At 46.6% G+C, this 25,222-nt stretch overlaps 2 protein-coding genes across 4 annotated transcripts in view; both read right to left on the bottom strand.

Moving 5' to 3' along the window:
• gps1 (G protein pathway suppressor 1) overlaps positions 1-21,506 on the bottom strand; it is a 41,291-nt gene extending 19,785 nt beyond the window's left edge. The window contains exons 1-9 of one of the 3 annotated variants that reach the window (XM_090197715.1): positions 21,364-21,506; positions 15,415-15,507; positions 14,449-14,630; positions 14,156-14,320; positions 7,240-7,375; positions 6,863-6,940; positions 6,563-6,623; positions 3,777-3,862; positions 3,323-3,417 (exon numbers count right to left, since the gene is read on the bottom strand). In XM_090197715.1, coding sequence (XP_090053841.1) covers positions 3,323-3,417; positions 3,777-3,862; positions 6,563-6,623; positions 6,863-6,940; positions 7,240-7,375; positions 14,156-14,320; positions 14,449-14,630; positions 15,415-15,507; positions 21,364-21,396 — 929 coding nt within the window. In that variant the 5' untranslated portion in view covers positions 21,397-21,506. Of the gene's footprint in view, positions 1-3,322; positions 3,418-3,776; positions 3,863-6,562; positions 6,624-6,862; positions 6,941-7,145; positions 7,376-14,155; positions 14,321-14,448; positions 14,631-15,414; positions 15,508-18,020; positions 18,266-21,363 lie in introns of those variants that run through there. The other 2 variants (XM_090197716.1, XM_090197712.1) reach the window with 2 other exon arrangements.
• Positions 21,507-24,075: 2,569 nt separating this feature from the next.
• LOC110487083 (uncharacterized) overlaps positions 24,076-25,222 on the bottom strand; it is a 2,390-nt gene continuing 1,243 nt past the window's right edge. Inside the window, exon 2 of the mRNA XM_021559005.3 lies at positions 24,076-25,222. This exon is cut by the window's right edge and continues 1,063 nt beyond it. Coding sequence (XP_021414680.3) covers positions 24,501-25,222 — 722 coding nt within the window. The 3' untranslated portion in view covers positions 24,076-24,500.

The raw sequence follows: 25,222 nt of genomic DNA, 5'->3' as shown, positions 1-25,222 counted from the left end.
GACTCACACTATTTGACACAGAGGTGAAATACCTGCTATATGCTGATGACTTGGTACTTCTATCACCAACCAAAGAAGGTCTTCAACAAAACATTAATATTCTGGAGCAATATTGCCATAATTGGGCCCTGGCAGTAAATTTCCAAAAAACTAAAATCATGATTTTCCAAAAAAAACCCAGATGTCAGAAACACAAATGTAAATTCACCCTGAACAACACCTTAATTGAACACACAAAAAATTACACCTACCTTGGTCTGACCATATCTGCATCGGGAAACTTTAATATGGCAGTGAAGGCACTCAAAGAAAAAGCCCGCAGAGCAATGTATGCAATAAAAATGAAATTATTCAAAATCAACATCCCAATTAGAATTTGGACTAAAATATTTGACAGTGTAATCCTACCAATAGCACTTTATGGAAGTGAGGTTTGGGGGCCACTCAATAAACTGGATTTTAAAATGTGGGACAAACATCCAATTGAAGCCCTACATGCAGAATTCTGTCGGAAAATTCTACAAGTCCAGAGAAATACACCAACTAATGCATGTAGGGCAGAATTGGGCCGTTTTCCAGTAATAATGAAAATACAGAAAAGATCATTAAAATTTTGGCTACATCTAAATTCAAGTCCAAATTCGAGTCTGCAATTTAAAGCACTTCAAGCCCAAGAGCTGAGCCCAGAAACGAGCCCTCTCAGTCAGCTGGTGTTGGACCTCACCAACCAAGCTGACACCAGCACTGCTTCAAAAGAAAGAATTCCAATAAGCAAAATTATGAACCAATCAAAGGAATCATATTTACAATACTGGAAAAACGAAACAAAATCCCAAAGCCGACTAAATTGCTATCTGACCCTAAACAGAGAATATGAATTGGCTGATTATCTCTACTCTGTCAGAGATACGAAGCAGAGACAGATCCTTACCAAGTACAGGCTGAGTGACCACCGATTGGCAATAGAAACCGGCAGACATAAAAAGACATGGCTACCCAAAGAGGAGCGTGTATGTGGTCACTGCATGACAGGGGAGGTAGAGACAGAGATGCACTTTCTCCTTTACTGTGATAAATATTCCTCACAAAGAGATTCATTATTCACAGAAATGACTACATATATTCCAAATTTTTACAAATTGAACCCAGAGGAAAAACTAAGAATACTCATGGGCGAAGGAGCAATGGCTCCTCTTGCAGCCAAATATGTATTTTCCTGCCATAGCCTGAGGGACACTGAATAATAACATCTGCATAGTAAACAGTAACTTACTTATTATTACTATTATTGTTATTACTATAATTATTAATGTTTACTGTAGACTGTTACCATTTTATTGTTATTATTTTTGTATTTAATTTTGTATTATTATTTACTACCATTTTATATTATTATTTGCTATCATTTATAATTTTGTTACAATGTATATTGTATACATTGTTGCTTTGGCAATATTGACACAATGTTTTTCATGCCAATAAAGCAGCTTGAATTTGAATTTGAATTTGACAGGGAGAGAGAGAGAGAGAAAGAGAGAAAGAGAGAGAGAGAGACAGGGAGAAAGAGAGAGAGACAGGGAGAAAGAGAGAAAGAGAGAGAGAGAGAAAGAGAGAGAGAGAGACAGGGAGAAAGAGAGAGAGAGACAGGGAGAGAGACAGGGAGAGAAAGAGAGGGAGAGAAAGAGAGAGAGAGAGACAGAGAGGGAGAAAGAGAGAGAGAGAACAGAGAGAGAGACAGAGAGACAGAGAGAGAGAGAGACAGAGAGAGAGAGAGAGAGAGAGACAGAGAGAGAGAGAGAGAGAGAGACAGAGAGAGAGAGAGAGAGAGAGAGAGAGAGAGAGAGAGAGAGAAGAGAGAGAGAGACAGGGAGAAAGAGAGAGAGAGACAGAGAGGGAGAAAGAGAGAGAGAGACAGGGAGAGAAAGAGAGAGGGAGAGAAGAGACAGGGAGAAAAAGAGAGTGAAAGAGAGAGAGAGACAGGGAGAGAAAGAGAGAGAGAGACAGGGAGAGAGAGAGACAGGGAGACAGGGAGAGAGAGAGACAGGGAGACAGGGAGAGAGAGAGACAGGGAGAAAGAGAGAGACACAGGGAGAGAGAGAGAGACAGGGAGAAAGAGAGAGACACAGGGAGAGAGAGAACAGAGAGAGACAGGGAGAAAGAGAGAGAGACACAGGGAGAGAGAGAGAGACAGAGAGACAGGGAGAAAGAGAGAGACACAGGGAGAGAGAGAGAACAGAGAGAGAGAGAGAGAACAGAGAGAGAGACAGGGAGAAAGAGAGAGAGACACAGGGAGAGAGAGAGAAAGAGAGAACAGAGAAAGAGAGAGAGAGAAAGAGAGATGCTGACGTTTCATTATGTACTGAAATCTGTCATCACCCAACAAGCTGCTCCTCTCCATAACAGTTCTCATCAAGGCCGTCCACTTGGAGAGAACAATGAAGCTCTTCAATTAACATGGAGAGAACAATGAAGCTCTTCAATTAACATGGAGAGAACAATGAAGCTCTTCAATTAACATGGAGAGAACAATGAAGCTCTTCAATTAACATGGAGAGAACAATGAAGCTCTTCAATTAACATGGAGAGAACAATGAAGCTCTTCAATTAACATGGAGAGAACAATGAAGCTCTTCAATTAACATGGAGAGAACAATGAAGCTCTTCAATTAACATGGAGAGAACAATGAAGCTCTTCAATTAACATGGAGAGAACAATGAAGCTCTTCAATTAACATGGAGAGAACAATGAAGCTCTTCAATTAACATGGAGAGAACAATGCAGCTCTTCAATTAACATGGAGAGAACAATGAAGCTCTTCAATTAACATGGAGAGAACAATGAAGCTCTTCAATTAACATGGAGAGAACAATGAAGCTCTTCAATTAACATGGAGAGAACAATGAAGCTCTTCAATTAACATGGAGAGAACAATGAAGCTCTTCAATTAACATGGAGAGAACAATGAAGCTCTTCAATTAACATGGAGAGAACAATGAAGCTCTTCAATTAACATGGAGAGAACAATGAAGCTCTTCAATTAACATGGAGAGAACAATGAAGCTCTTCAATTAACATGGAGAGAACAATGAAGCTCTTCAGTTAACATGGAGAGAACAATGAAGCTCTTCAGTTAACATGGAGAGAACAATGAAGCTCTTCAATTAACATGGAGAGAACAATGAAGCTCTTCAATTAACATGGAGAGAACAATGAAGCTCTTCAGTTAACATGGAGAGAACAATGAAGCTCTTCAATTAACAACAGTTAGCATTTACCTGAAGTGTACGACTAAGTGTGGTGCACACTGGGTAGGGAGCCTACCTGCTTGAGATGATGTTCTTCTGTAGTTCCTGTCTGTCGAAGGTGGCCAGGGCACACATCCCTCCATACACCGCTACATTACTGGGGGACAGGAGCTGGGGAGGGGGTCCACAACAGGTTACAACTCCTCAATCCTAAAACACTCCATGTACACAGCAACATCATGGCTCAGACCAGATATGGTGGAGTTGGGGGCGGGGTCAGGTGAGTTGGGGCCGGGGTCAGGTGAGTTGGGGGGGGGGGGGGGGAAAATCAGGTGAGTTGGGGGGGGGGGGGGGGGTCAGGTGAGTTGGGGGGGGGGGAATCAGGTGAGTTGGGGGGGTCAGGTGAGTCGGGGGCGGGGTCAGGTGAGTTGGGGGCGGGGTCAGGTGAGTTGGGGGGCAGGGTCAGGTGAGTTGGGGGGCAGGGTCAAGTGAGTAGGGGTCACAGATAGGGGGATATATTGATATCTGACCTCTGGGAAGTCGCAGTGGTCAAATGAAGCCTGGAGGAAGCACTTAGCGGCCGGTTTGTACTTTCTAGAGGCCAGCTCTGCCAAACCTGGAGGGGGTGGGGTCAACAGAAACATTAGAAAGCGCAACTCACAATTTCAAAATAGGTTTTATTACCTGTTATGACCTAAGACTTCAGTGGTCCTCCTAACAGTACAGTATAATGTCTTAGCTGTAGACTTCAGTGGTCCTCCTAACAGTATAATGTCTTAGCTGTAGACTTCAGTGGTCCTCCTAACAGTACAGTATAATGTCTTAGCTGTAGACTTCAGTGGTCCTCCTAACAGTACAATGTCTTAGCTGTAGACTTCAGTGGTCCTAACAGTATAGTATAATGTCTTAGCTGTAGACTTCAGTGGTCCTCCTAACAGTACAGTATAATGTCTTAGCTGTAGACTTCAGTGGTCCTCCTAACAGTACAGTATAATGTCTTAGCTGTAGACTTCAGTGGTCCTCCTAACAGTACCGTATGAGGTCTTAGCTGTAGACTTCAGTGGTCCTCCTAACAGTACAGTATAATGTCTTAGCTGTAGACTTCAGTGGTCCTCCTAACAGTATAATGTCTTAGCTGTAGACTTCAGTGGTCCTCCTAACAGTACAGTATAATGTCTTAGCTGTAGACTTCAGTGGTCCTCCTAACAGTACAGTATAATGTCTTAGCTGTAGACTTCAGTGGTCCTCCTAACAGTACAATGTCTTAGCTGTAGACTTCAGTGGTCCTCCTAACAGTACCGTATGAGGTCTTAGCTGTAGACTTCAGTGGTCCTCCTAACAGTATAAGGTCTTAGCTGTAGACTTCAGTGGTCCTAACAGTATAATGTCTTAGCTGTAGACTTCAGTGGTCCTCCTAACAGTACAGTATAATGTCTTAGCTGTAGACTTCAGTGGTCCTCCTAACAGTATAGTATAATGTCTTAGCTGTAGACTTCAGTGGTCCTCCTAACAGTATAATGTCTTAGCTGTAGACTTCAGTGGTCCTCCTAACAGTACAATGTCTTAGCTGTAGACTTCAGTGGTCCTCCTAACAGTACAGTATAATGTCTTAGCTGTAGACTTCAGTGGTCCTCCTAACAGTACAGTACAATGTCTTAGCTGTAGACTTCAGTGGTCCTCCTAACAGTATAATGTCTTAGCTGTAGACTTCAGTGGTCCTCCTAACAGTACAGTATAATGTCTTAGCTGTAGACTTCAGTGGTCCTCCTAACAGTACAGTACAATGTCTTAGCTGTAGACTTCAGTGGTCCTCCTAACAGTATAATGTCTTAGCTGTAGACTTCAGTGGTCCTCCTAACAGTACAGTATAATGTCTTAGCTGTAGACTTCAGTGGTCCTCCTAACAGTACAGTATAATGTCTTAGCTGTAGACTTCAGTGGTCCTCCTAACAGTACAGTATAATGTCTTAGCTGTAGACTTCAGTGGTCCTCCTAACAGTACAGTATAATGTCTTAGCTGTAGACTTCAGTGGTCCTCCTAACAGTACAGTATAATGTCTTAGCTGTAGACTTCAGTGGTCCTCCTAACAGTACAGTATAATGTCTTAGCTGTAGACTTCAGTGGTCCTCCTAACAGTACAGTATAATGTCTTAGCTGTAGACTTCAGTGGTCCTAACAGTATAATGTCTTAGCTGTAGACTTCAGTGGTCCTAACAGTACAGTATAATGTCTTAGCTGTAGACTTCAGTGGTCCTCCTAACAGTATAATGTCTTAGCTGTAGACTTCAGTGGTCCTCCTAACAGTACAGTATAATGTCTTAGCTGTAGACTTCAGTGGTCCTCCTAACAGTATAATGTCTTAGCTGTAGACTTCAGTGGTCCTAACAGTATAATGTCTTAGCTGTAGACTTCAGTGGTCCTAACAGTACAGTATAATGTCTTAGCTGTAGACTTCAGTAGTCCTCCTAACAGTACAGTATAATGTCTTAGCTGTAGACTTCAGTGGTCCTCCTAACAGTATAATGTCTTAGCTGTAGACTTCAGTGGTCCTCCTAACAGTACAGTATAATGTCTTAGCTGTAGACTTCAGTGGTCCTCCTAACAGTATAATGTCTTAGCTGTAGACTTCAGTGGTCCTAACAGTATAATGTCTTAGCTGTAGACTTCAGTGGTCCTAACAGTACAGTATAATGTCTTAGCTGTAGACTTCAGTAGTCCTCCTAACAGTACAGTATAATGTCTTAGCTGTAGACTTCAGTGGTCCTCCTAACAGTATAATGTCTTAGCTGTAGACTTCAGTGGTCCTCCTAACAGTACAGTATAATGTCTTAGCTGTAGACTTCAGTGGTCCTCCTAACAGTACAGTATAATGTCTTAGCTGTAGACTTCAGTGGTCCTCCTAACAGTACAGTATAATGTCTTAGCTGTAGACTTCAGTGGCCCTCCTAACAGTACAGTACAATGTCTTAGCTGTAGACTTCAGTGGTCCTCCTAACAGTACAGTATAATGTCTTAGCTGTAGACTTCAGTGGTCCTCCTAACAGTACAATGTCTTAGCTGTAGACTTCAGTGGTCCTCCTAACAGTACAGTACAATGTCTTAGCTGTAGACTTCAGTGGTCCTCCTAACAGTACAGTATAATGTCTTAGCTGTAGACTTCAGTGGTCCTCCTAACAGTATAATGTCTTAGCTGTAGACTTCAGTGGTCCTCCTAACAGTATAATGTCTTAGCTGTAGACTTCAGTGGTCCTCCTAACAGTATAATGTCTTAGCTGTAGACTTCAGTGGTCCTAACAGTACCGTATGAGGTCTTACCCGCAGCACATTTTAGTTTGGTGAGGACAGATTGGTTCTGACTGTCTCTCTCTCCTCGTTGCTAGAAGAACAAGCGGGAGGTAAGTCAGTGATCTTCTCTCAGTGTGAAGGCTATATTAGAGTCTACTATACACACACACACACACACACACACACACACACACACACACACACACACACACAACCATTTAAAAAGGAGAACATCTATTGAACAAATTCTCATACTGCTTGGTTTGACAAGTTTCTCTCACTAGGAAGGTACGATGGAAAGGTCATTTTTTCATGTCATTCAGTACTAACCTCAGCTATCTCTGGAGTGGATTCTGCCTTGCTGACGTAGCTAAGCACATGGGACCAGTTCTGGAGGTAAACGCTAACCTAGCGAGAGAGAAAAATACACAGAGAGAGAGACATGAGACAGACAGAGGAGAGAAAAGGTTTGAGAAAACTTCCAAGGATGTTAGGTCAAGACAATCCACGTTTTTAGACTTGACCAAGTGAAGACACAACTTGACGATAAAAGTTGACATGAACATTCATAAACATTCATTCCGGAGGCACCGTGTTGATGAGGTCATAGTACCTTGATGACGTTCAGACACATGTTGATGATGTCATAGTACCTTGATGACGTTCATAAACATTCCGGAGGCACCGTGTTGATGATGTCATAGTACCTTGATGACGTTCAGACACATGTTGATGACATGCTTGGCACTAGTGCAGTAGTCTCGGGCTCGGCTGTAACACTTCAGGGCGTTGCTGAGATCTCCACAGTCTAAATAGTGGTCCCCAAGGTCATCATGACCCCGCCTGAACAGACAGAGAGGGAGGGGAGAGAGGAGGGGAGGAGAGGGGGGGAGAGAGGAGGGGAGGAGAGAGAAGGGGAGGAGAGAGAGGGGGAGGAGGAGGAGAGAGAAGGGAGGAGAGGGGGAGGAGGAGGAGGAGAGAGAAGGGAGGAGAGAGAGGGGGAGGAGGAGGAGGAGAGAGAAGGGAGGAGAGAGAGGGGGAGGAGGAGGAGGAGAGAAGGGAGGAGAGAGGGGAGGATAGTGGGAGGAGGAGGAGGGATAGGGGGAGGAGAGAGGGCGGAGGATAGGGAGAGAGGAGAGGGGGGAGGATGAGAGAGAGGGGGAGGGAGGAGAGGGGCGAGGATGAGAGAGAGGGGGAGGGAGGAGGAGAGAGAGGGGGAGGGAGGAGAATAGAGGGGGAGGGAGGAGGAGGGAGGAGAGAGAGGGAGGGGGGGATCCAGAGAGAGAACTTGTTGAGTAGTAGACTGGTTCCATTTGGGTTGAGGCCCTTCCTCTCCCATACCACATCACTGGCTGTGTCCACATCCTCCAACCTTATCCCAAAGTGTACACTTTATTTAACCAGGTAGACTAGTTGAGAACAAGTTCTCATTTGCAACTGCGACCTGGCCAAGATAAAGCAAAGCAATTCGACAACACAGAGTTACACAGGGAATAAACAAAACATACAGTCAATAATACAGTAGAACAAAAGAAAACTAAAAGTCTATATACAGTGAGTGCAAACGAGGTAAGTTAAGGAAATAAATAGGCCATGGTGGTGAAGTAATTACAATATAGCAATTAAACACTGGAACGGTAGATCGGCAGAAGATGAATGCGCAAGTAGAGATACTGGGGTGCAAAGGAGCAAGATAAATAAATAAATACAGCATGGGGATGAGGTAAGTAGATGGGCTGTTTACAGATGGGCTATGTACAGTTGCAGTGATCTGTGAGCTGCTCTGACAGCTGGTGCTTAAAGCTAGTGAGGGAGATGTGAGTCTCCAGCTTCAGAGATTTTTGCAGTTGGTTCCAGTCATGGGCAGCAGAGAACCGGAAGGAAAGACGACGCTCCCTCTCATGGAGCTGAAATCGCTGGGTGTGTGTAAACCCAGGAGATGTCCGAGGTTCTAGCCATGCATGTTGTCCGAGTTCCATCTCCACTGATTGTGACACAGTCGAGTTCCATCTCCACTGCTTGTGACACAGTCGAGTTCCATCTCCACTGCTTGTGACACAGTCGAGTTCCATCTCCACTGCTTGTGACACAGTCAAGTTCCATCTCCACTGCTTGTGACACAGTCGAGTTCCATCTCCACTGCTTGTGACCCACATGTAACACAGTCGAGTTCCATCTCCACTGCTTGTAACAGTCGAGTTCCATCTCCACTGCTTGTGACCCACATGTAACACAGTCGAGTTCCATCTCCACTGATTGTGACACAGTCGAGTTCCATCTCCACTGCTTGTAACACAGTCGAGTTCCATCTCCACTGATTGTGACACAGTCGAGTTCCATCTCCACTGCTTGTGACACAGTCGAGTTCCATCTCCACTGCTTGTGACACAGTCGAGTTCCATCTCCACTGCTTGTGACACACATGTAACACAGTCGAGTTCCATCTCCACTGCTTGTGACACACATGTAACACAGTCGAGTTCCATCTCCACTGCTTGTGACACAGTCGAGTTCCATCTCCATTGCTTGTGACCCACATGTAACACAGTCGAGTTACATCTCCACTGCTTGTAACACAGTCGAGTTCCATCTCCACTGCTTGTGACACAGTCGAGTTCCATCTCCACTGCTTGTGACACACATGTAACACAGTCGAGTTCCATCTCCACTGCTTGTAACACAGTCGAGTTCCATCTCCACTGCTTGTAACACAGTCGAGTTCCATCTCCACTGCTTGTAACACAGTCGAGTTCCATCTCCACTGCTTGTAACACAGTCGAGTTCCATCTCCACTGCTTGTGACACAGTCGAGTTCCATCTCCACTGCTTGTGACACAGTCGAGTTCCATCTCCACTGCTTGTGACACAGTCGAGTTCCATCTCCACTGCTTGTGACACAGTCGAGTTCCATCTCCACTGATTGTGACACAGTCGAGTTCCATCTCCACTGCTTGTGACACAGTCGAGTTCCAGCTCCACTGCTTGTGACACAGTCGAGTTCCATCTCCACTGCTTGTGACACACATGTAACACAGTCGAGTTCCATCTCTACTGCTTGTGACACAGTCGAGTTCCATCTCTACTGCTTGTGACACAGTCGAGTTCCATCTCCACTGCTTGTGACACACATGTAACACAGTCGAGTTCCATCTCTACTGCTTGTGACACAGTCGAGTTCCATCTCCACTGCTTGTGACACAGTCGAGTTCCATCTCCACTGCTTATGACACACATGTAACACAGTCAAGTTCCATCTCTACTGCTTGTGACACAGTCGAGTTCCATCTCCACTGCTTGTGACACAGTCGAGTTCCATCTCTACTGCTTGTGACACAGTCGAGTTCCATCTCCACTGCTTGTGACACAGTCGAGTTCCATCTCCACTGCTTGTGACACAGTCGAGTTCCATCTCCACTGCTTGTGACACAGTCGAGTTCCATCTCCACTGCTTGTGACACACATGTAACAGTCGAGTTCCATCTCCACTGCTTGTGACACACATGTAACACAGTGAAAACAATGTCTACTTGAGTCCCCCCCCCCCTCCCCGTAGCTAGTTACCTGATGCTCTCTTTGATGGAGTTTTCCTCCCCGTAGCTAGTTACCTGATGCTCTCTTTGATGGAGTTTCCTCCCCGTAGCTAGTTACCTGATGCTCTCTTTGATGGAGTTCCCTCCCCGTAGCTAGTTACCTGATGCTCTCTTTGATGGAGTTCCCTCCCCGTAGCTAGTTACCTGATGCTCTCTTTGATGGAGTTCCCTCCCCGTAGCTAGTTACCTGATGCTCTCTTTGATGGAGTTTCCCTCCCCGTAGCTAGTTACCTGATGCTCCCTTTGATGGAGTTTCCCCCCCCGTAGCTAGTTACCTGATGCTCCCTTTGATGGAGTTTCCCCTCCCGTAGCTAGTTACCTGATGCTCTCTTTGATGGAGTTTCCCCCCCGTAGCTAGTTACCTGATGCTCTCTTTGATGGAGTTTCCCCTCCCGTAGCTAGTTACCTGATGCTCTCTTTGATGGAGTTCCCCCCCCCGTAGCTAGTTACCTGATGCTCTCTTTGATGGAGTTTCCCCTCCCGTAGCTAGTTACCTGATGCTCTCTTTGATGGAGTTTCCCCTCCCCGTAGCTAGTTACCTGATGCTCTCTTTGATGGAGTTTCCCCCCTCCCGTAGCTAGTTACCTGATGCTCTCTGATGGAGTTTCCCTCCCGTAGCTAGTTACCTGATGCTCTCTCTGATGGAGTTTCCCCTCCCGTAGCTAGTTACCTGATGCTCTCTTTGATGGAGTTTCCCCTCCCCGTAGCTAGTTACCTGATGCTCTCTTTGATGGAGTTTCCTCCCCGTAGCTAGTTAGTTACCTGATGCTCTCTTTGATGGAGTTTCCCTCCCCGTAGCTAGTTACCTGATGCTCTCTTTGATGGAGTTTCCTCCCCGTAGCTAGTTACCTGATGCTCTCTTTGATGGAGTTTCCCCTCCCCGTAGCTAGTTACCTGATGCTCTCTTTGATGGAGTTTCCCCTCCCCGTAGCTAGTTACCTGATGCTCTCTTTGATGGAGTTTCCCCTCCCGTAGCTAGTTACCTGATGCTCTCTTTGATGGAGTTTCCCCCCCGTAGCTAGTTACCTGATGCTCTCTGATGGAGTTTCCTCCCCGTAGCTAGTTACCTGATGCTCTCTTTGATGGAGTTTCCCTCCCCGTAGCTAGTTACCTGATGCTCTCTTTGATGGAGTTTCCCCCCCGTAGCTAGTTACCTGATGCTCTCTTTGATGGAGTTTCCCCTCCCCGTAGCTAGTTACCTGATGCTCTCTTTGATGGAGTTTCCTCCCCGTAGCTAGTTAGTTACCTGATGCTCTCTTTGATGGAGTTTCCCTCCCTGTAGCTAGTTACCTGATGCTCTCTTTGATGGAGTTTCCCCTCCCCGTAGCTAGTTACCTGATGCTCTCTTTGATGGAGTTTCCCCTCCCCGTAGCTAGTTACCTGATGCTCTCTTTGATGGAGTTTCCTCCCCGTAGCTAGTTAGTTACCTGATGCTCTCTTTGATGGAGTTTCCCTCCCCGTAGCTAGTTACCTGATGCTCTCTTTGATGGAGTTTCCCCTCCCCGTAGCTAGTTACCTGATGCTCTCTTTGATGGAGTTTCCCCTCCCCGTAGCTAGTTACCTGATGCTCTCTTTGATGGAGTTTCCTCCCCGTAGCTAGTTAGTTACCTGATGCTCTCTTTGATGGAGTTTCCTCCCCGTAGCTAGTTACCTGATGCTCTCTTTGATGGAGTTTCCCCCCCAGTAGCTAGTTAGTTACCTGATGTTCTCTTTGATGGAGTTTCCTCCCCGTAGCTAGTTACCTGATGCTCTCTTTGATGGAGTTTCCCCTCCCGTAGCTAGTTACCTGATGCTCTCTTTGATGGAGTTTCCCCCCCGTAGCTAGTTACCTGATGCTCTCTTTGATGGAGTTTCCTCCCCGTAGCTAGTTAGTTACCTGATGCTCTCTTTGATGGAGTTTCCCTCCCCGTAGCTAGTTACCTGATGCTCTCTTTGATGGAGTTTCCCTCCCCGTAGCTAGTTACCTGATGCTCTCTTTGATGGAGTTTCCTCCCCGTAGCTAGTTACCTGATGCTCTCTTTGATGGAGTTTCCCCTCCCCGTAGCTAGTTACCTGATGCTCTCTTTGATGGAGTTTCCCCTCCCGTAGCTAGTTACCTGATGCTCTCTTTGATGGAGTTTCCCCCCCGTAGCTAGTTACCTGATGCTCTCTTTGATGGAGTTTCCTCCCCGTAGCTAGTTAGTTACCTGATGTTCTCTTTGATGGAGTTTCCTCCCCGTAGCTAGTTACCTGATGCTCTCTTTGATGGAGTTTCCCTCCCCGTAGCTAGTTACCTGATGCTCTCTTTGATGGAGTTTCCCCCCCGTAGCTAGTTACCTGATGCTCTCTTTGATGGAGTTTCCCCTCCCCGTAGCTAGTTACCTGATGCTCTCTTTGATGGAGTTTCCCCCCCCGTAGCTAGTTAGTTACCTGATGTTCTCTTTGATGGAGTTTCCTCCCCGTAGCTAGTTACCTGATGCTCTCTTTGATGGAGTTTCCTCCCCGTAGCTAGTTACCTGATGCTCTCTTTGATGGAGTTTCCCCTCCCGTAGCTAGTTACCTGATGCTCTCTTTGATGGAGTTTCCCCCCCGTAGCTAGTTACCTGATGCTCTCTTTGATGGAGTTTCCCCTCCCCGTAGCTAGTTACCTGATGCTCTCTTTGATGGAGTTTCCCCTCCCGTAGCTAGTTACCTGATGCTCTCTTTGATGGAGTTTCCCCCCCGTAGCTAGTTACCTGATGCTCTCTTTGATGGAGTTTCCCCTCCCGTAGCTAGTTACCTGATGCTCTCTTTGATGGAGTTTCCCCCCCGTAGCTAGTTACCTGATGCTCTCTTTGATGGAGTTTCCTCCCCGTAGCTAGTTAGTTACCTGATGTTCTCTTTGATGGAGTTTCCTCCCCGTAGCTAGTTACCTGATGCTCTCTTTGATGGAGTTTCCCTCCCCGTAGCTAGTTACCTGATGCTCTCTTTGATGGAGTTTCCCCCCCGTAGCTAGTTACCTGATGCTCTCTTTGATGGAGTTTCCCCTCCCCGTAGCTAGTTACCTGATGCTCTCTTTGATGGAGTTTCCCCTCCCCGTAGCTAGTTACCTGATGCTCTCTTTGATGGAGTTTCCCCCCCGTAGCTAGTTACCTGATGCTCTCTTTGATGGAGTTTCCCCCCCGTAGCTAGTTACCTGATGCTCTCTTTGATGGAGTTTCCCCTCCCCGTAGCTAGTTACCTGATGCTCTCTTTGATGGAGTTCCCCCCCCCGTAGCTAGTTACCTGATGCTCTCTTTGATGGAGTTTCCTCCCCGTAGCTAGTTACCTGATGCTCTCTCTGATGGAGTTTCCTCCCCGTAGCTAGTTACCTGATGCTCTCTTTGATGGAGTTTCCCTCCCCGTAGCTAGTTACCTGATGCTCTCTTTGATGGAGTTTCCCCCCCGTAGCTAGTTACCTGATGCTCTCTTTGATGGAGTTTCCCCCCCGTAGCTAGTTACCTGATGCTCTCTTTGATGGAGTTTCCCCCCCGTAGCTAGTTACCTGATGCTCTCTTTGATGGAGTTTCCCCTCCCCGTAGCTAGTTACCTGATGCTCTCTTTGATGGAGTTTCCCCCCCGTAGCTAGTTACCTGATGCTCTCTTTGATGGAGTTTCCCCTCCCCGTAGCTAGTTACCTGATGCTCTCTTTGATGGAGTTTCCTCCCCGTAGCTAGTTACCTGATGCTCTCTTTGATGGAGTTTCCCCCCCGTAGCTAGTTACCTGATGCTCTCTTTGATGGAGTTTCCCCTCCCCGTAGCTAGTTACCTGATGCTCTCTTTGATGGAGTTCCCCCCCCCGTAGCTAGTTACCTGATGCTCTCTTTGATGGAGTTTCCTCCCCGTAGCTAGTTACCTGATGCTCTCTCTGATGGAGTTTCCCTCCCTCCCGTAGCTAGTTACCTGATGCTCTCTTTGATGGAGTTTTCCTCCCCGTAGCTAGTTACCTGATGCTCTCTTTGATGGAGTTCCCCCCCCCGTAGCTAGTTACCTGATGCTCTCTTTGATGGAGTTTCCCCTCCCCGTAGCTAGTTACCTGATGCTCTCTTTGATGGAGTTTCCCTTGTAGTTCTTGAGGTCAGTGTCCAGCTTCTCCAGTTTGAGAAGGGCTTTTTTCCTGGTGCTCTCTGCCCAGGCTGTGTCCAGGAGAGGGGCCTCCGCCGGCCCATCAGGCATCGCGTCAGGGACACCCTGCGCCTGTCTGGGGAATAGACAGAGATGTTAGGGTCGTATGCACACATGCGGGATCTCTCTCACACACACACACACACTTTTGTACCTTATATAGGCAGGCGCCACTTCACTCTCACACACACTCTTTCTCCTCACCGCTTGGCGTCGGAGAGTCTGCGGTGGATCTCCTCGTACACGTCTACGTTGAAGGTCCTCTGGACGAAGGACAGGGCCATCTTCAGGGCCTCGGCACGGAGCTGGGGACAATGCTGTGCTATGAACTGCAGTCTCTCAATACGCATCAGACCGCTGTAGCTGGAGGCAAACTGCTCCAGGTCCTAGAGAGGGAGACCAGGAGAGATGAAAGACAGGGAGACAAAAGAGAAATTGTGAGTGAGACAGCGAGAGGCAGCGAGACAGGGAGATTGAGAGAAAAACAGAGAGAGAGAGACAGAGAGCGAGACACAGCGAGATTGAGAGAGAGAGAAAGAGACAAACAGTGAAAAGATAACACATGATAGGAGTAGACCACCATGTGACAGACTGACTTCATTTAGTTCAGTGTTCAGCATAGAATATAGAAGAAGAACTACAAAGCTAAGGAAGATACAGTCAGTAACGCCCCAGTGGTAGGGCTAGCTTAGTGCTATAGTAATGTACCAGTGCTAGGGCTAGCTTAGTGCTATAGTAACGTCCCAGTGCTAGCTGAATGCTATAGTAACGTACCAGTGCTAGCTTAGTGCTATAGTAATGTACCAGTGCTAGGGCTAGCTTAGTGCTATAGTAACGAACCAGTGCTAGGGCTAGCTTAGTGCTATAGTAATGTACCAGTGCTAGGGCTAGTTTAGTGCTATAGTAACATACCAGTGCTAGGGCTAGTTTAGTGCTATAGTAACGTACCAGTGCTAGCTTAGTGCTATAGTAACGTACCAGTGCTAGCTTAGTGCTATAGTAACATACCAGTGCTAGCTTAGTGCTATAGTAACGTACCAGTGCTAGGGCTAGCTTAGTGCTATAGTAACGTACCAGTGCTAGCTTAGTGCTATAGTAACGTACCAGTGCTAGCTTAGTGCTATAGTAACGTACCAGTGCTAGGGCTAGCTTAGTGCTATAGTAACATACCAGTGTGGGGTTTTCCACCACATAGTTGGTGTCTGGAGCATTCTGCTGGTCTTCCTGGGGGTCAGCATCGATCTGCATCGGCTCAACAGCCCCCTGGAGGAGAGAGAGGGATGGGAGAGAGAGGAGAGAGAAGATGAGATGGAGAGAGAGTGAGCGGGGGAGATGGAGAGAGAGCGAGCGGGGGAGATGGAGAGAGAGAGGGATGGGAGAGAGAGGAGAGAGAAGATGAGATGGAGAGAGTGAGCGTGGGAGATGGAGAGAGAGAGCGAGGGAGATGGAGAGCGGGGGAGATGGAGAGAGAGAGAGCAGGGGAGATGGAGAGAGAGAGGGATGGAAGGGAGGGGGAGAGAGAAGGTGAGATGGAGAGAGAGAGAGACTTTTAGAGATTAACCCCCTAAGGTCAATGTCCGGGAACCTACTGAAATCGAATTAGCATTTTAAAAAAGCCCCATAGAAATCCATCCATTTCAGCTAGAGCAGTGTTTGTCCGACCACGAGACATCCCAATTGGTCTTCTCACTTCTGTAGCGTCCGAACAGCCTACAAACGACTGACCCTTCAATGGAAAGATGAGACCCTCACAAACATGACGGTGTTCTCCGTTTTGATCTATGACCCCGACAAGCTACTTGGGACTCATCTGGAGTCGGTACAGCCGATCTGCCAACTGTCTGTAGTGTCTGAACAGTTTGGCCTAGACACTAATATGACCCTCTGTGTGAAGGTGAGACTCTCACAAACATGACGGTGGTTTTGTTCTAGGAAGCCCACAGGCCTCACAAGACTTGTCTGAAGGTCCCCAGGTACGAAGTTAAAAACATCTATGGAAGTATATATGGAGACTGGATTAGTACCAAAAATATGGGGTTAAATACATGTAAAAAACAACATTTTTATTTAAACTAGGCAAATCAGTTAAGAACACATTCTTATGTTCAATGGTGGCCTAGGAAGTGGGTTAACTGGTCTAGGAACAGTGGGTTAACTGGTCTAGGAACAGTGGGTTAACTGGTCTAGGGACAGTGGGTTAACTGGTCTAGGGACAGTGGGTTAACTGGTCTAGGAACAGTGGGTTAACTGGTCTAGGAACAGTGGGTTAACTGGTCTAGGAACAGTGGGTTAACTGGTCTAGGAACAGTGGGTTAACTGGTCTAGGAACAGTGGGTTAACTGGTTTAGGAACAGTGGGTTAACTGGTCTAGGAACAGTGGACAACTGCCTTGTTCAGGGGCAGAACGACAGATTTTAACCTTGTCGGCTCGGGGATTCGATCTTGAAACCTTCTGGTTACGAGTCCAACGCTCTAACCACTAAGCTACCTGATCTCTCTTATAGGGCAGACACTTCAGAACAAACTGCCTTTTGGTTGTTTTTTGGGGGACTATCCATTGTTCCATGTAGTGAATGATATTCTGTGTTTGTATGGGCCAATTTTTTAAACCTTTATTTAACTTGGCAAGTCAGTTAAGAACATATTCTTAATGGCGGCCTACCGGGGAACAGTGGGTTAACTGCCTGTTCAGGGGCAGAACGACAGATTTTTACCTCTTACCTTGTCAGCTCGGGGATTCAATCTAGCAACCTTTCGGTTACTGGCTCAACGCTCTAACCACTAGGCTACCTGCTCTAACCACTAGGCTACCTGCTCTAACCACTAGGCTACCTGCTCTAACCACTAGGCTACCTGCTCTAACCACTAGGTTACCTGGCTCTAACCACTAGGCTACCTGCCGCCCCTCTAACCACTAGGCTACCTGCTCTAACCACTAGGCTACCTGCTCTAACCACTAGGTTACCTGGCTCTAACCACTAGGCTACCTGCTCTAACCACTAGGCTACCTGCTCTAACCACTAGGTTACCTGGCTCTAACCACTAGGCTACCTGCCACCCCTCTAACCACTAGGCTACCTGCCACCCCTCTAACCACTAGGCTACCTGCTCTAACCACTAGGCTACCTGCTCTAACCACTAGGCTACCTGCTCTAACCACTAGGCTACCTGCTCTAACCACTAGGCTACCTGCTCTAACCACTAGGCTACCTGCTCTAACCACTAGGCTACCCTGCCTCTAACCACTAGGCTACCCTGCCTCTAACCACTAGGCTACCCTGCCTCTAACCACTAGGCTACCTGCTCTAACCACTAGGCTACCTGCTCTAACCACTAGGCTACCTGCTCTAACCACTAGGCTCCCTGCTCTAACCACTAGGCTACCCTGCCTCTAACCACTAGGCTACCCTGCCTCTAACCACTAGGCTACCCTGCCTCTAACCACTAGGCTACCCTGCCTCTAACCACTAGGCTACCTGCTCTAACCACTAGGCTACCTGCTCTAACCACTAGGCTACCTGCTCTAACCACTAGGCTACCTGCCGCCCCGCCACTCTAACCACTAGGCTACCTGCTCTAACCACTAGGCTACCTGCCGCCCCGCCCCTCTAACCACTAGACTACCTGCCACAAAAATGATTTATCAAAAAAACATGTTTTCGATTTACTTTAAAGGGTCTTAAAATTCAATATGAAATAGCAAAATGATCCTTGGTAATGACCTTAAAACAACTCCATATATCAGAGCTTCGCTCTGTCTGCTCTGGTGGTCCTACCTCTGGGAGCAGGGAGCATGCTGAGAGGCTGGAGCTGAGGACGTAGTCCCCTGCAGTGAACGCTGACAGCTGATTGGGTCTGCTGCTGCTATGGGAGGTACCGGGAAGCTCTGAGGCCGAGGTCTGGGCCAAGCTAGCCCTACTCTTATCCCTGTCTCTGGCCATGGCCCTGTCTCTTTCGCTGTCCTGAGCCTGAGCTTGTTCTGCCCCTGCAGAAACCTCCAGCTCTGACACTGAGCTGTCCTGGAGGAGGGAGGGGAGGCGGGAGATGGAGTGGAGGCGGGAGAGGGGAGATGGAGGCAGGAGAGGGGGAGATGCAGGGAAGGAAGGGGGGGGGGGGCAGAAGAGTGATTTCTGTCCTTGATGACTTAAAGCACTTCGCATGATAAGTCATGTCAGTTAGCTAGCCAGAACTCTCACATTAGCTGGATGTTATTTGGGGTTGTATATTGTAAGTAATTGCCTACCTCCTCATGCCTTTTGCACACAATGTATATAGACTCTTTAAAAAAAATTGTACTGTGTTATTGACTTGTTTATTGTTTACTCCATGTGTAACTCTCTGTGTTGCTGTCTGTTCACACTGCTATGCTTTATCTTGGCCAGGTCGCAGTTGTAAATGAGAACTTGTTCTTTACTTCCCTACCTGGTTAAATAAAGGTGTTCTCAACTTGCCTCCCTGGTTAAATAAAGGTGTTCTCTACTTCCCTACCTGGTTAAATAAAGGTGAAATAAAAATTTAAAAAAAAAAAATTAAACTACATGACCAAAAGTATGTGGACACCTCCTTGAAAACATCTTATTCCATAATCATGGATCATCATTGATTTGATTTGGAGTTGGTCCCCCTTTTGTTGCTATGACAGCCTCCACTCCTCCTCCACTAGATGTTGGAACATTGCTGCGGGGACTTGCTTCCATTCAGCCACAAGAGCATTAGTGAGGTTGGGCACTGATGTTGGGCGATTAGGCCTGGCTCGCAGTCGGCATTCCAATTCATCCCAAAGTAATTCGATGGGCTTGAGGTCAGGGCTCTGTGTAGGCTAGTCAAGTTCTTCCACACCGATCGACAAACCATTTTTTTTTTTTTGAATTTTACCCTCTTTTCTCCCCAATTTCGTGGTATCCAATTGTTGTAGTAGCTACTATCTTGTCTCATCGCTACAACTCCCGTACGGGCTCGGGAGAGACGAAGGTTGAAAGTCATGCGTCCTCCGATACACAACCCAACCAAGCCGCACTGCTTTTTAACACAGCACGCATCCAACCCGGAAGCCAGCCGCACCAATGCGCCGGAGGAAACACCGTGCACCACTTGGTTAGCGCACACTGCGCCCAGCCCGCCACAGGAGTCGCTGGTGCGCGATGAGACAAGGACATCCCTACCGACCAAGCCCTCCCTAACCCGGGCGACGCTAGGCCCACGGACCTCCCGGTCGCGGCCGGTTACGACAGAGCCTGGGCGCGAACCCAGGAACTCTGATGGCACAGCTGGCGCTGCAGTACAGCGCCCTTAACCACTGCGCCACCCGGGAGGCCCCGACAAACCATTTCTGTATGGACCTCGCTTGGTGCACGGGGGCATTGTCATGCTGAAACAGGAAAGGGCCTTCCCCAAACTGTTGCCACAAAAAAATTATCTATACTGTAGCGTAAACATTTCCCTTCACTGTAACTAAGGGGCCTAGCCTGAACCATGAAAAACAGCCCCAGACCATTATTCTTTCTCCACCCAACTTTACAGTTGGCACTATGCTTTGGGACAGGGAACATTCTCCTTGCATCCACCAAACCCAGATGGACTGCCAGAAGGTGAAGCGTGATTCATCACTCCAGAGAACACGTTTCCACTGCTCCAGATTCCAATGGCAGTGAGCTTTACACGACTCAACAAAAACATTTAATGGGTTTCCATGGCCGAGCAGTCGCACACCAAGATCACAATGCCAAGCGTCACCATGGAAACCCATATATATTTTTTATTTAACCAGGCAAGTCAGTTACGAACAAATTCTTATTTACAATGGACAGCCTACCCCAGCCAAACCCGAACGACGCTGGGCCAATTGGGACTTGGCCGGTTGTGATACAGCCTGGAAATTAACCAGGGTCTGTAGTGACACCTCTAGCACCAAGATGCAGTGCCCTAGACCGCTGCGCCACTCGAGAGCCCATGAAGCTTCCGACGAACAGTTCTTGTGCTGACGTTGCTTCCAGAGGCAGTTTGGAACTTAGTAGTGCTTCAGTGGTCCCAGTCTGTGATCTTGTGAGGCCTACCACTTCGCGGCCGAGCCGTTGTTGCTCCTAGACATTTTCACTTCATAATATCAGCACTTACATTTGTCCAGGGCAGCTCTAGCAGGGTATACATTTTACAAACTGACTTGTTGGAATAGTACCACGTTGAAAGTCACTGAGCTCTTCAGTACGGGCCATTCTACTTCCAATGTTTGTCTATGGAGATTGCATGGATTTAATTTAATAGAGATTACATGGCTGTGTGCTCGATTTTATACACCTGTCAGCAACGGGTGTGGCTGAAATAGCAGAATCCACTAATTTGAAGAGGTGTCCACATACTTTTGGTGATGTAGTGTATATTTGTTGCTGTACAAACAAGGTGGGTCACACATGTGAATTGGTGGAAGAAGCCAGGTCTGAGACATAATAAGAAACATGGAAGTCCTGCTTCTTGCATAAAAGGGATGTCAATTAATGCGTTGTCTCTAAATGAACAGCAAGGGTTGGGGGTGATAGTAACTTCTGCCAGTCCGGTGGATGTTGTTTATCTAGTTGATTATAACAGACAATTTAAGAATTGTTCCCATGGCAATATTCTCTAGCTAACTACATTTTTATTTAGTTAGCTAAATTGCTTGCATTTTAGGTGGCTACGCTAACGTTTGACACAGATGTAGCTATGCTAGTAAGGAATTACTAACTGCAGTCAGGTTTATTTTTAAATGAGCAAATTACAGTAACGACTCAACACGAGCCATCAAACTGTCTGTTTACATTTTCTATAACTAATTTAGCTACACCTGTTTTTTTTTATCCGCCGACTAGTTAGCTATATCTGTCAAACAAATTGAAGATTTATAATCTATAATAAACCTAGTTCAATCCGCCCTAACGCTAAATTTATTAGCTAATAAGGACTAACTTGATGTTGAGACCCCAGCATAGCTTCTTAGCTAAGATTAGCTAGCAAGATTAGCTTGTTAGCTAACTCTAGTTGAAAACACTTTGTTAGAGGACCAAATAGATCAACTCAATCTAAACAAAAAATATAGTCATTCAAACGTGTTCCCGGTTATATAAACTGTTGAAAACACAAGTTTACCTGAAAGTTAAAGACCTGTACGGGCAGAGGCATCTCCTTCTCTGCCGACACAAACACAATAATCACATCCGGGGTATGGGGGTGCAACTTGTATCTAAATCCCTGTGGAGCAAAAGTCACTGCCTAAAATCAAAATATGGCTAGTTGGAACAAACCCAACTTTGGCGCTGTTATGAAACATGTTAATACCCACAGTCATACATTATCACACATGGTTACAACGCCTAGTATATTGGACTAGTATATAAAGCCTAGTATCCGCCGACTGGTTAGCTATACACCGCATTCGGGAAGTATTCAGACACCTACACTTTTTCCACATTTTGTTACGTGACAGCCTTATTCCCTCAAAACCAAGAATTCCTGATTAGTCAGGGAAAACCCCATGTCTAGTTGACTGTGAGCATCCGAAATGTCACCCTAATCCCTATATACAGTGGATTCAGAAAGTATTCAAACCCCTTGACTTTTTCCATATTTTGTTGTGTTATTCAGTTGATTGGACATGATTTGGAAAGGCACACACCTGTCTATAAAAGGCTCATGACAGTCCGCTTGGAGTTTGTCATAAAGCACCTAGAGAACTCTCAGACCGTGAGAAACAAGATTCTCTGGTCTGATGAAACCGAATGCCAAGTGTCACGTCTGGAGGAAACCTCCCACCATCCCTACGGTGAAGCATGGTGGTAGCAGCACCATGCTGTGGGGATGTTTTTCAGCGGAAGGGACTGGGAGACTAGTCAGGATCGAGGCAAAGATGAACGGCCCAAAGTACAGAGAGATCCTTGATAAAAACCTGCTCCATAGAGCTCAGGACCTCAGACTGGGGCGAAGGTTCACCTTCCAACAGGACAACGACCCTAAGCACACAGCCAAGACAACACAGGAGTGGCTTCGGGACAAGTCTCTGAATGTTCTTGAGTGGCCCGGACTTGAACCCAATCGAATATCACTGGAGTGACCTGAAAATAGGTGTCTGACAGAGTTTGACAGGATCTCCAGAGAAGAACGGGAGAAACTCCCCAAATGCAGGTGTGCCAAACTTGTAGCATCATACCCAAGAAGACTCAAGGCTGTTATCGATGCCAAAGGGGCTTGAACAAAGTACTGAGTAAAGGGTCTGAATACTTATGTAAATGTAATATTTCCGTTTTTGTATTTGTATACATTTGCAAAAAATATCTAAAAACCTGTTTTTGCTTTGTCATTATGGGGTATTGTGATGTCATTATGGGGTATTGTGATGTCATTATGGGGCGTTGTGATGTCATTATGGGGTATTGTGATGTCATTATGGGGTATTGTGATGTCATTATGGGGTATTGTGATGTCATTATGGGGTATTGTGATGTCATTATGGGATATTGTGATGTCATTATGGGGCGTTGTGATGTCATTATGGGGTATTGTGATGTCATTATGGGGTATTGTGATGTCATTATGGGGTATTGTGATGTCATTATGGGGCACCTGTGTGTCAGTATAACTGGGGATAGTTAGTCTACTGGAGGCTCACACAGCGTTTGGATCTGTGCAAACTGCTGCAGAAAGTGTATAGATTTTACCCTACGGATAGTAAGGCTTTTCAAGAGCTGATAAGTACTATACTGAATGAAAATATATAAACTCAACATACAACAATTTAACTGATTTTACTGAGTTATAGTTCATATAAGGAAATCAGTCAATTTAAATGAATTCATTAGGCCCTAATCTATGGATTTCACATGACTGGCAATACAGATATGCATCTGTTGATCACAGATACGTCTAATGGGCCTCAGGATCTCGTCACTGTATTTTTCTGCATCGAAATTGCCATCGATAAAATGCAATTGTGTTCGTTGTCCGTAGTTTATGCCTGCCTATACCATAACCCCACCGCCACCATGGGGCACTCTGTTCACATCGTTGACATCAGTAAACCCGCTCGCTCACACGACGCCATACAACGCTGTCTGTCTGCGGTTGTGAGGCCTGATGGACCTACTGCCAAATCCTCTAAAACAACATTGAAGGCGGTAAAGAAATTAACATGAAGTTCTCTGGCAACAACTCTGCTGGACATTCCTGCGTTCAGCATGCAAATTGCACGCTCCCTCAACTTGAGACATCTGCACATTTTAGAGTGGCCTTGTATTGTCCCCCAGCACAAGGTGCACCTGTGTAATGAGCATGCTGTTTAATCAGCTTTTTGATATGCCACACTTGGTCCTGTGGATGGATTATCTTGGCAAAGGAGAAATGCTCACTAACAGGGATGTAAACAAGTTTGTGCACAAAAAATTGAGAGAAATACGTTTTTTGTGCGTATGGAACATTTCTGGGATCTTTTATTTCCGCTTATGACCAACACTTTACATGTTGAGTTTATATTTTTGTTCAGTGTGTATATATGAAGGTTAGCACTTATTAGTGTTCACTAATACGACCCCTTTTTTAAATCACAAGTTCAGTGAAGAGCTATCTTTTGGCAATATTAAAACAGGGGTGTATTCATTCCACCAATTCTGCTGCACAACGGAACGTTTTGTAACTGTTTGGAGTTTCTATTGGACAAATCCAGGTAAGTCTCTCCCCGTTTTGTTCCGTCTGCTTCCGTTTAAGAAACGTTTTGCAACAGAATCAGCATAATGAATACACCCCTGGTCATCAAAAACAGACCGTTCCTTTTTTTTGTTAAATGTTACATTTGTTGTTTTTGTTCCCGAGTTCTTCCTTAATCAAAGTTCAGTAGAATATCACTGATGCAACAACACAGAAGCACGGAGCTGGTAAAAACAACACAGAAGCATGGAGCTGGTCAAAACAACACAGAAATCCTACTGCTAAAATAAATAACACTGGCAAAGGAACATCTCTCACCCTCTCTTTCTCCCTCCCTTAACCCCCTCTCTTTCTCCCTCCCTTAACCCCCTCTCTTTCTCTCTCCCTCCCTCCCTTAACCCCCTCTCTTTCTCTCTCCCTTCCTTAACCCCCTCTCTTTCTCTCTCTCTCCCTCCCTCTACCCCCTCTCTCTCTCTCTCTCCCTCCCTCTACCCCCTCTCTCTCTCTCCCTCCCTCTACCCCCTCTCTCTCTACCCCCCTCTCTCTCCCTCCCTCTACCCCCCCTCTCTCTCCCATCATCTCTCATATGATTAGAGCAAACTATCAAAAGATGGAAAACTGAAAACCCAAGGTATATGGGGCTGCAAACAGACATCGTCCTCTGACACTGGTGCACAGTGCTCTGACACATCTCCGTCAAGCTCTGATACCTCAGCCTGCCATTTCCTTTTCACTTTGTTGTTTCTGCCGGACTCTCTCTTCTCTCTCGTCCTCTGCAGCTCCTCCCTCTTCCTCTTCCTCTCCTGCTTCTCCTTCTCTCCAGCCTCCTGTTGATGAAGGAGTTTGTTGTACTCCTCCGGCAGGACGAGTCGACGCTTCACTTTCTGCCGGTTAGATGTTTGGAAGACTGGGGGCACCAGGACATTGGCCGGGTCTGGAGAGACGAGTCCTGCGGCCACCAAAGGGTTTGTGGGTGAGGCACGCTGCCCGCAGGTCGAACAGCAGCCACCCGGGACAAGAAACGTGGTCGTTGCTGGGGTTACAGGGGTCTCTGCTGCTTTGGAGTCAGGGGTCTCTGCTGCGTTGGGGTCGGGGGTTCCTGCAGTGGCTTCTGAGGTTGCTGCGTTGGGGTCCGGGGTGGTCGGCTCCAGCTTCACCAGCTGGCAGGAGTCAAAGGCCTCTCTGTTGAGTGGGGAAATCCCTGCCTTCTTGAACCCAGCCATAATGTTTTTCTTAGTGACCGCCTGGGGATAGGCCTCTCGCAGCATGGCGGAGAAGTGCTTCTTGCCGATGACAAGATCGCCCCGCACCA

This window comes from Oncorhynchus mykiss, chromosome 13 (assembly GCF_057628025.1).
Source record: "Oncorhynchus mykiss isolate SJ-2025 chromosome 13, ASM5762802v1, whole genome shotgun sequence".
Taxonomy (NCBI): domain Eukaryota; kingdom Metazoa; phylum Chordata; class Actinopteri; order Salmoniformes; family Salmonidae; genus Oncorhynchus; species Oncorhynchus mykiss.
The sequence above is the reverse complement of the archived record's forward strand: the minus strand, read 5'-3'. Positions and strand labels throughout refer to the sequence as shown.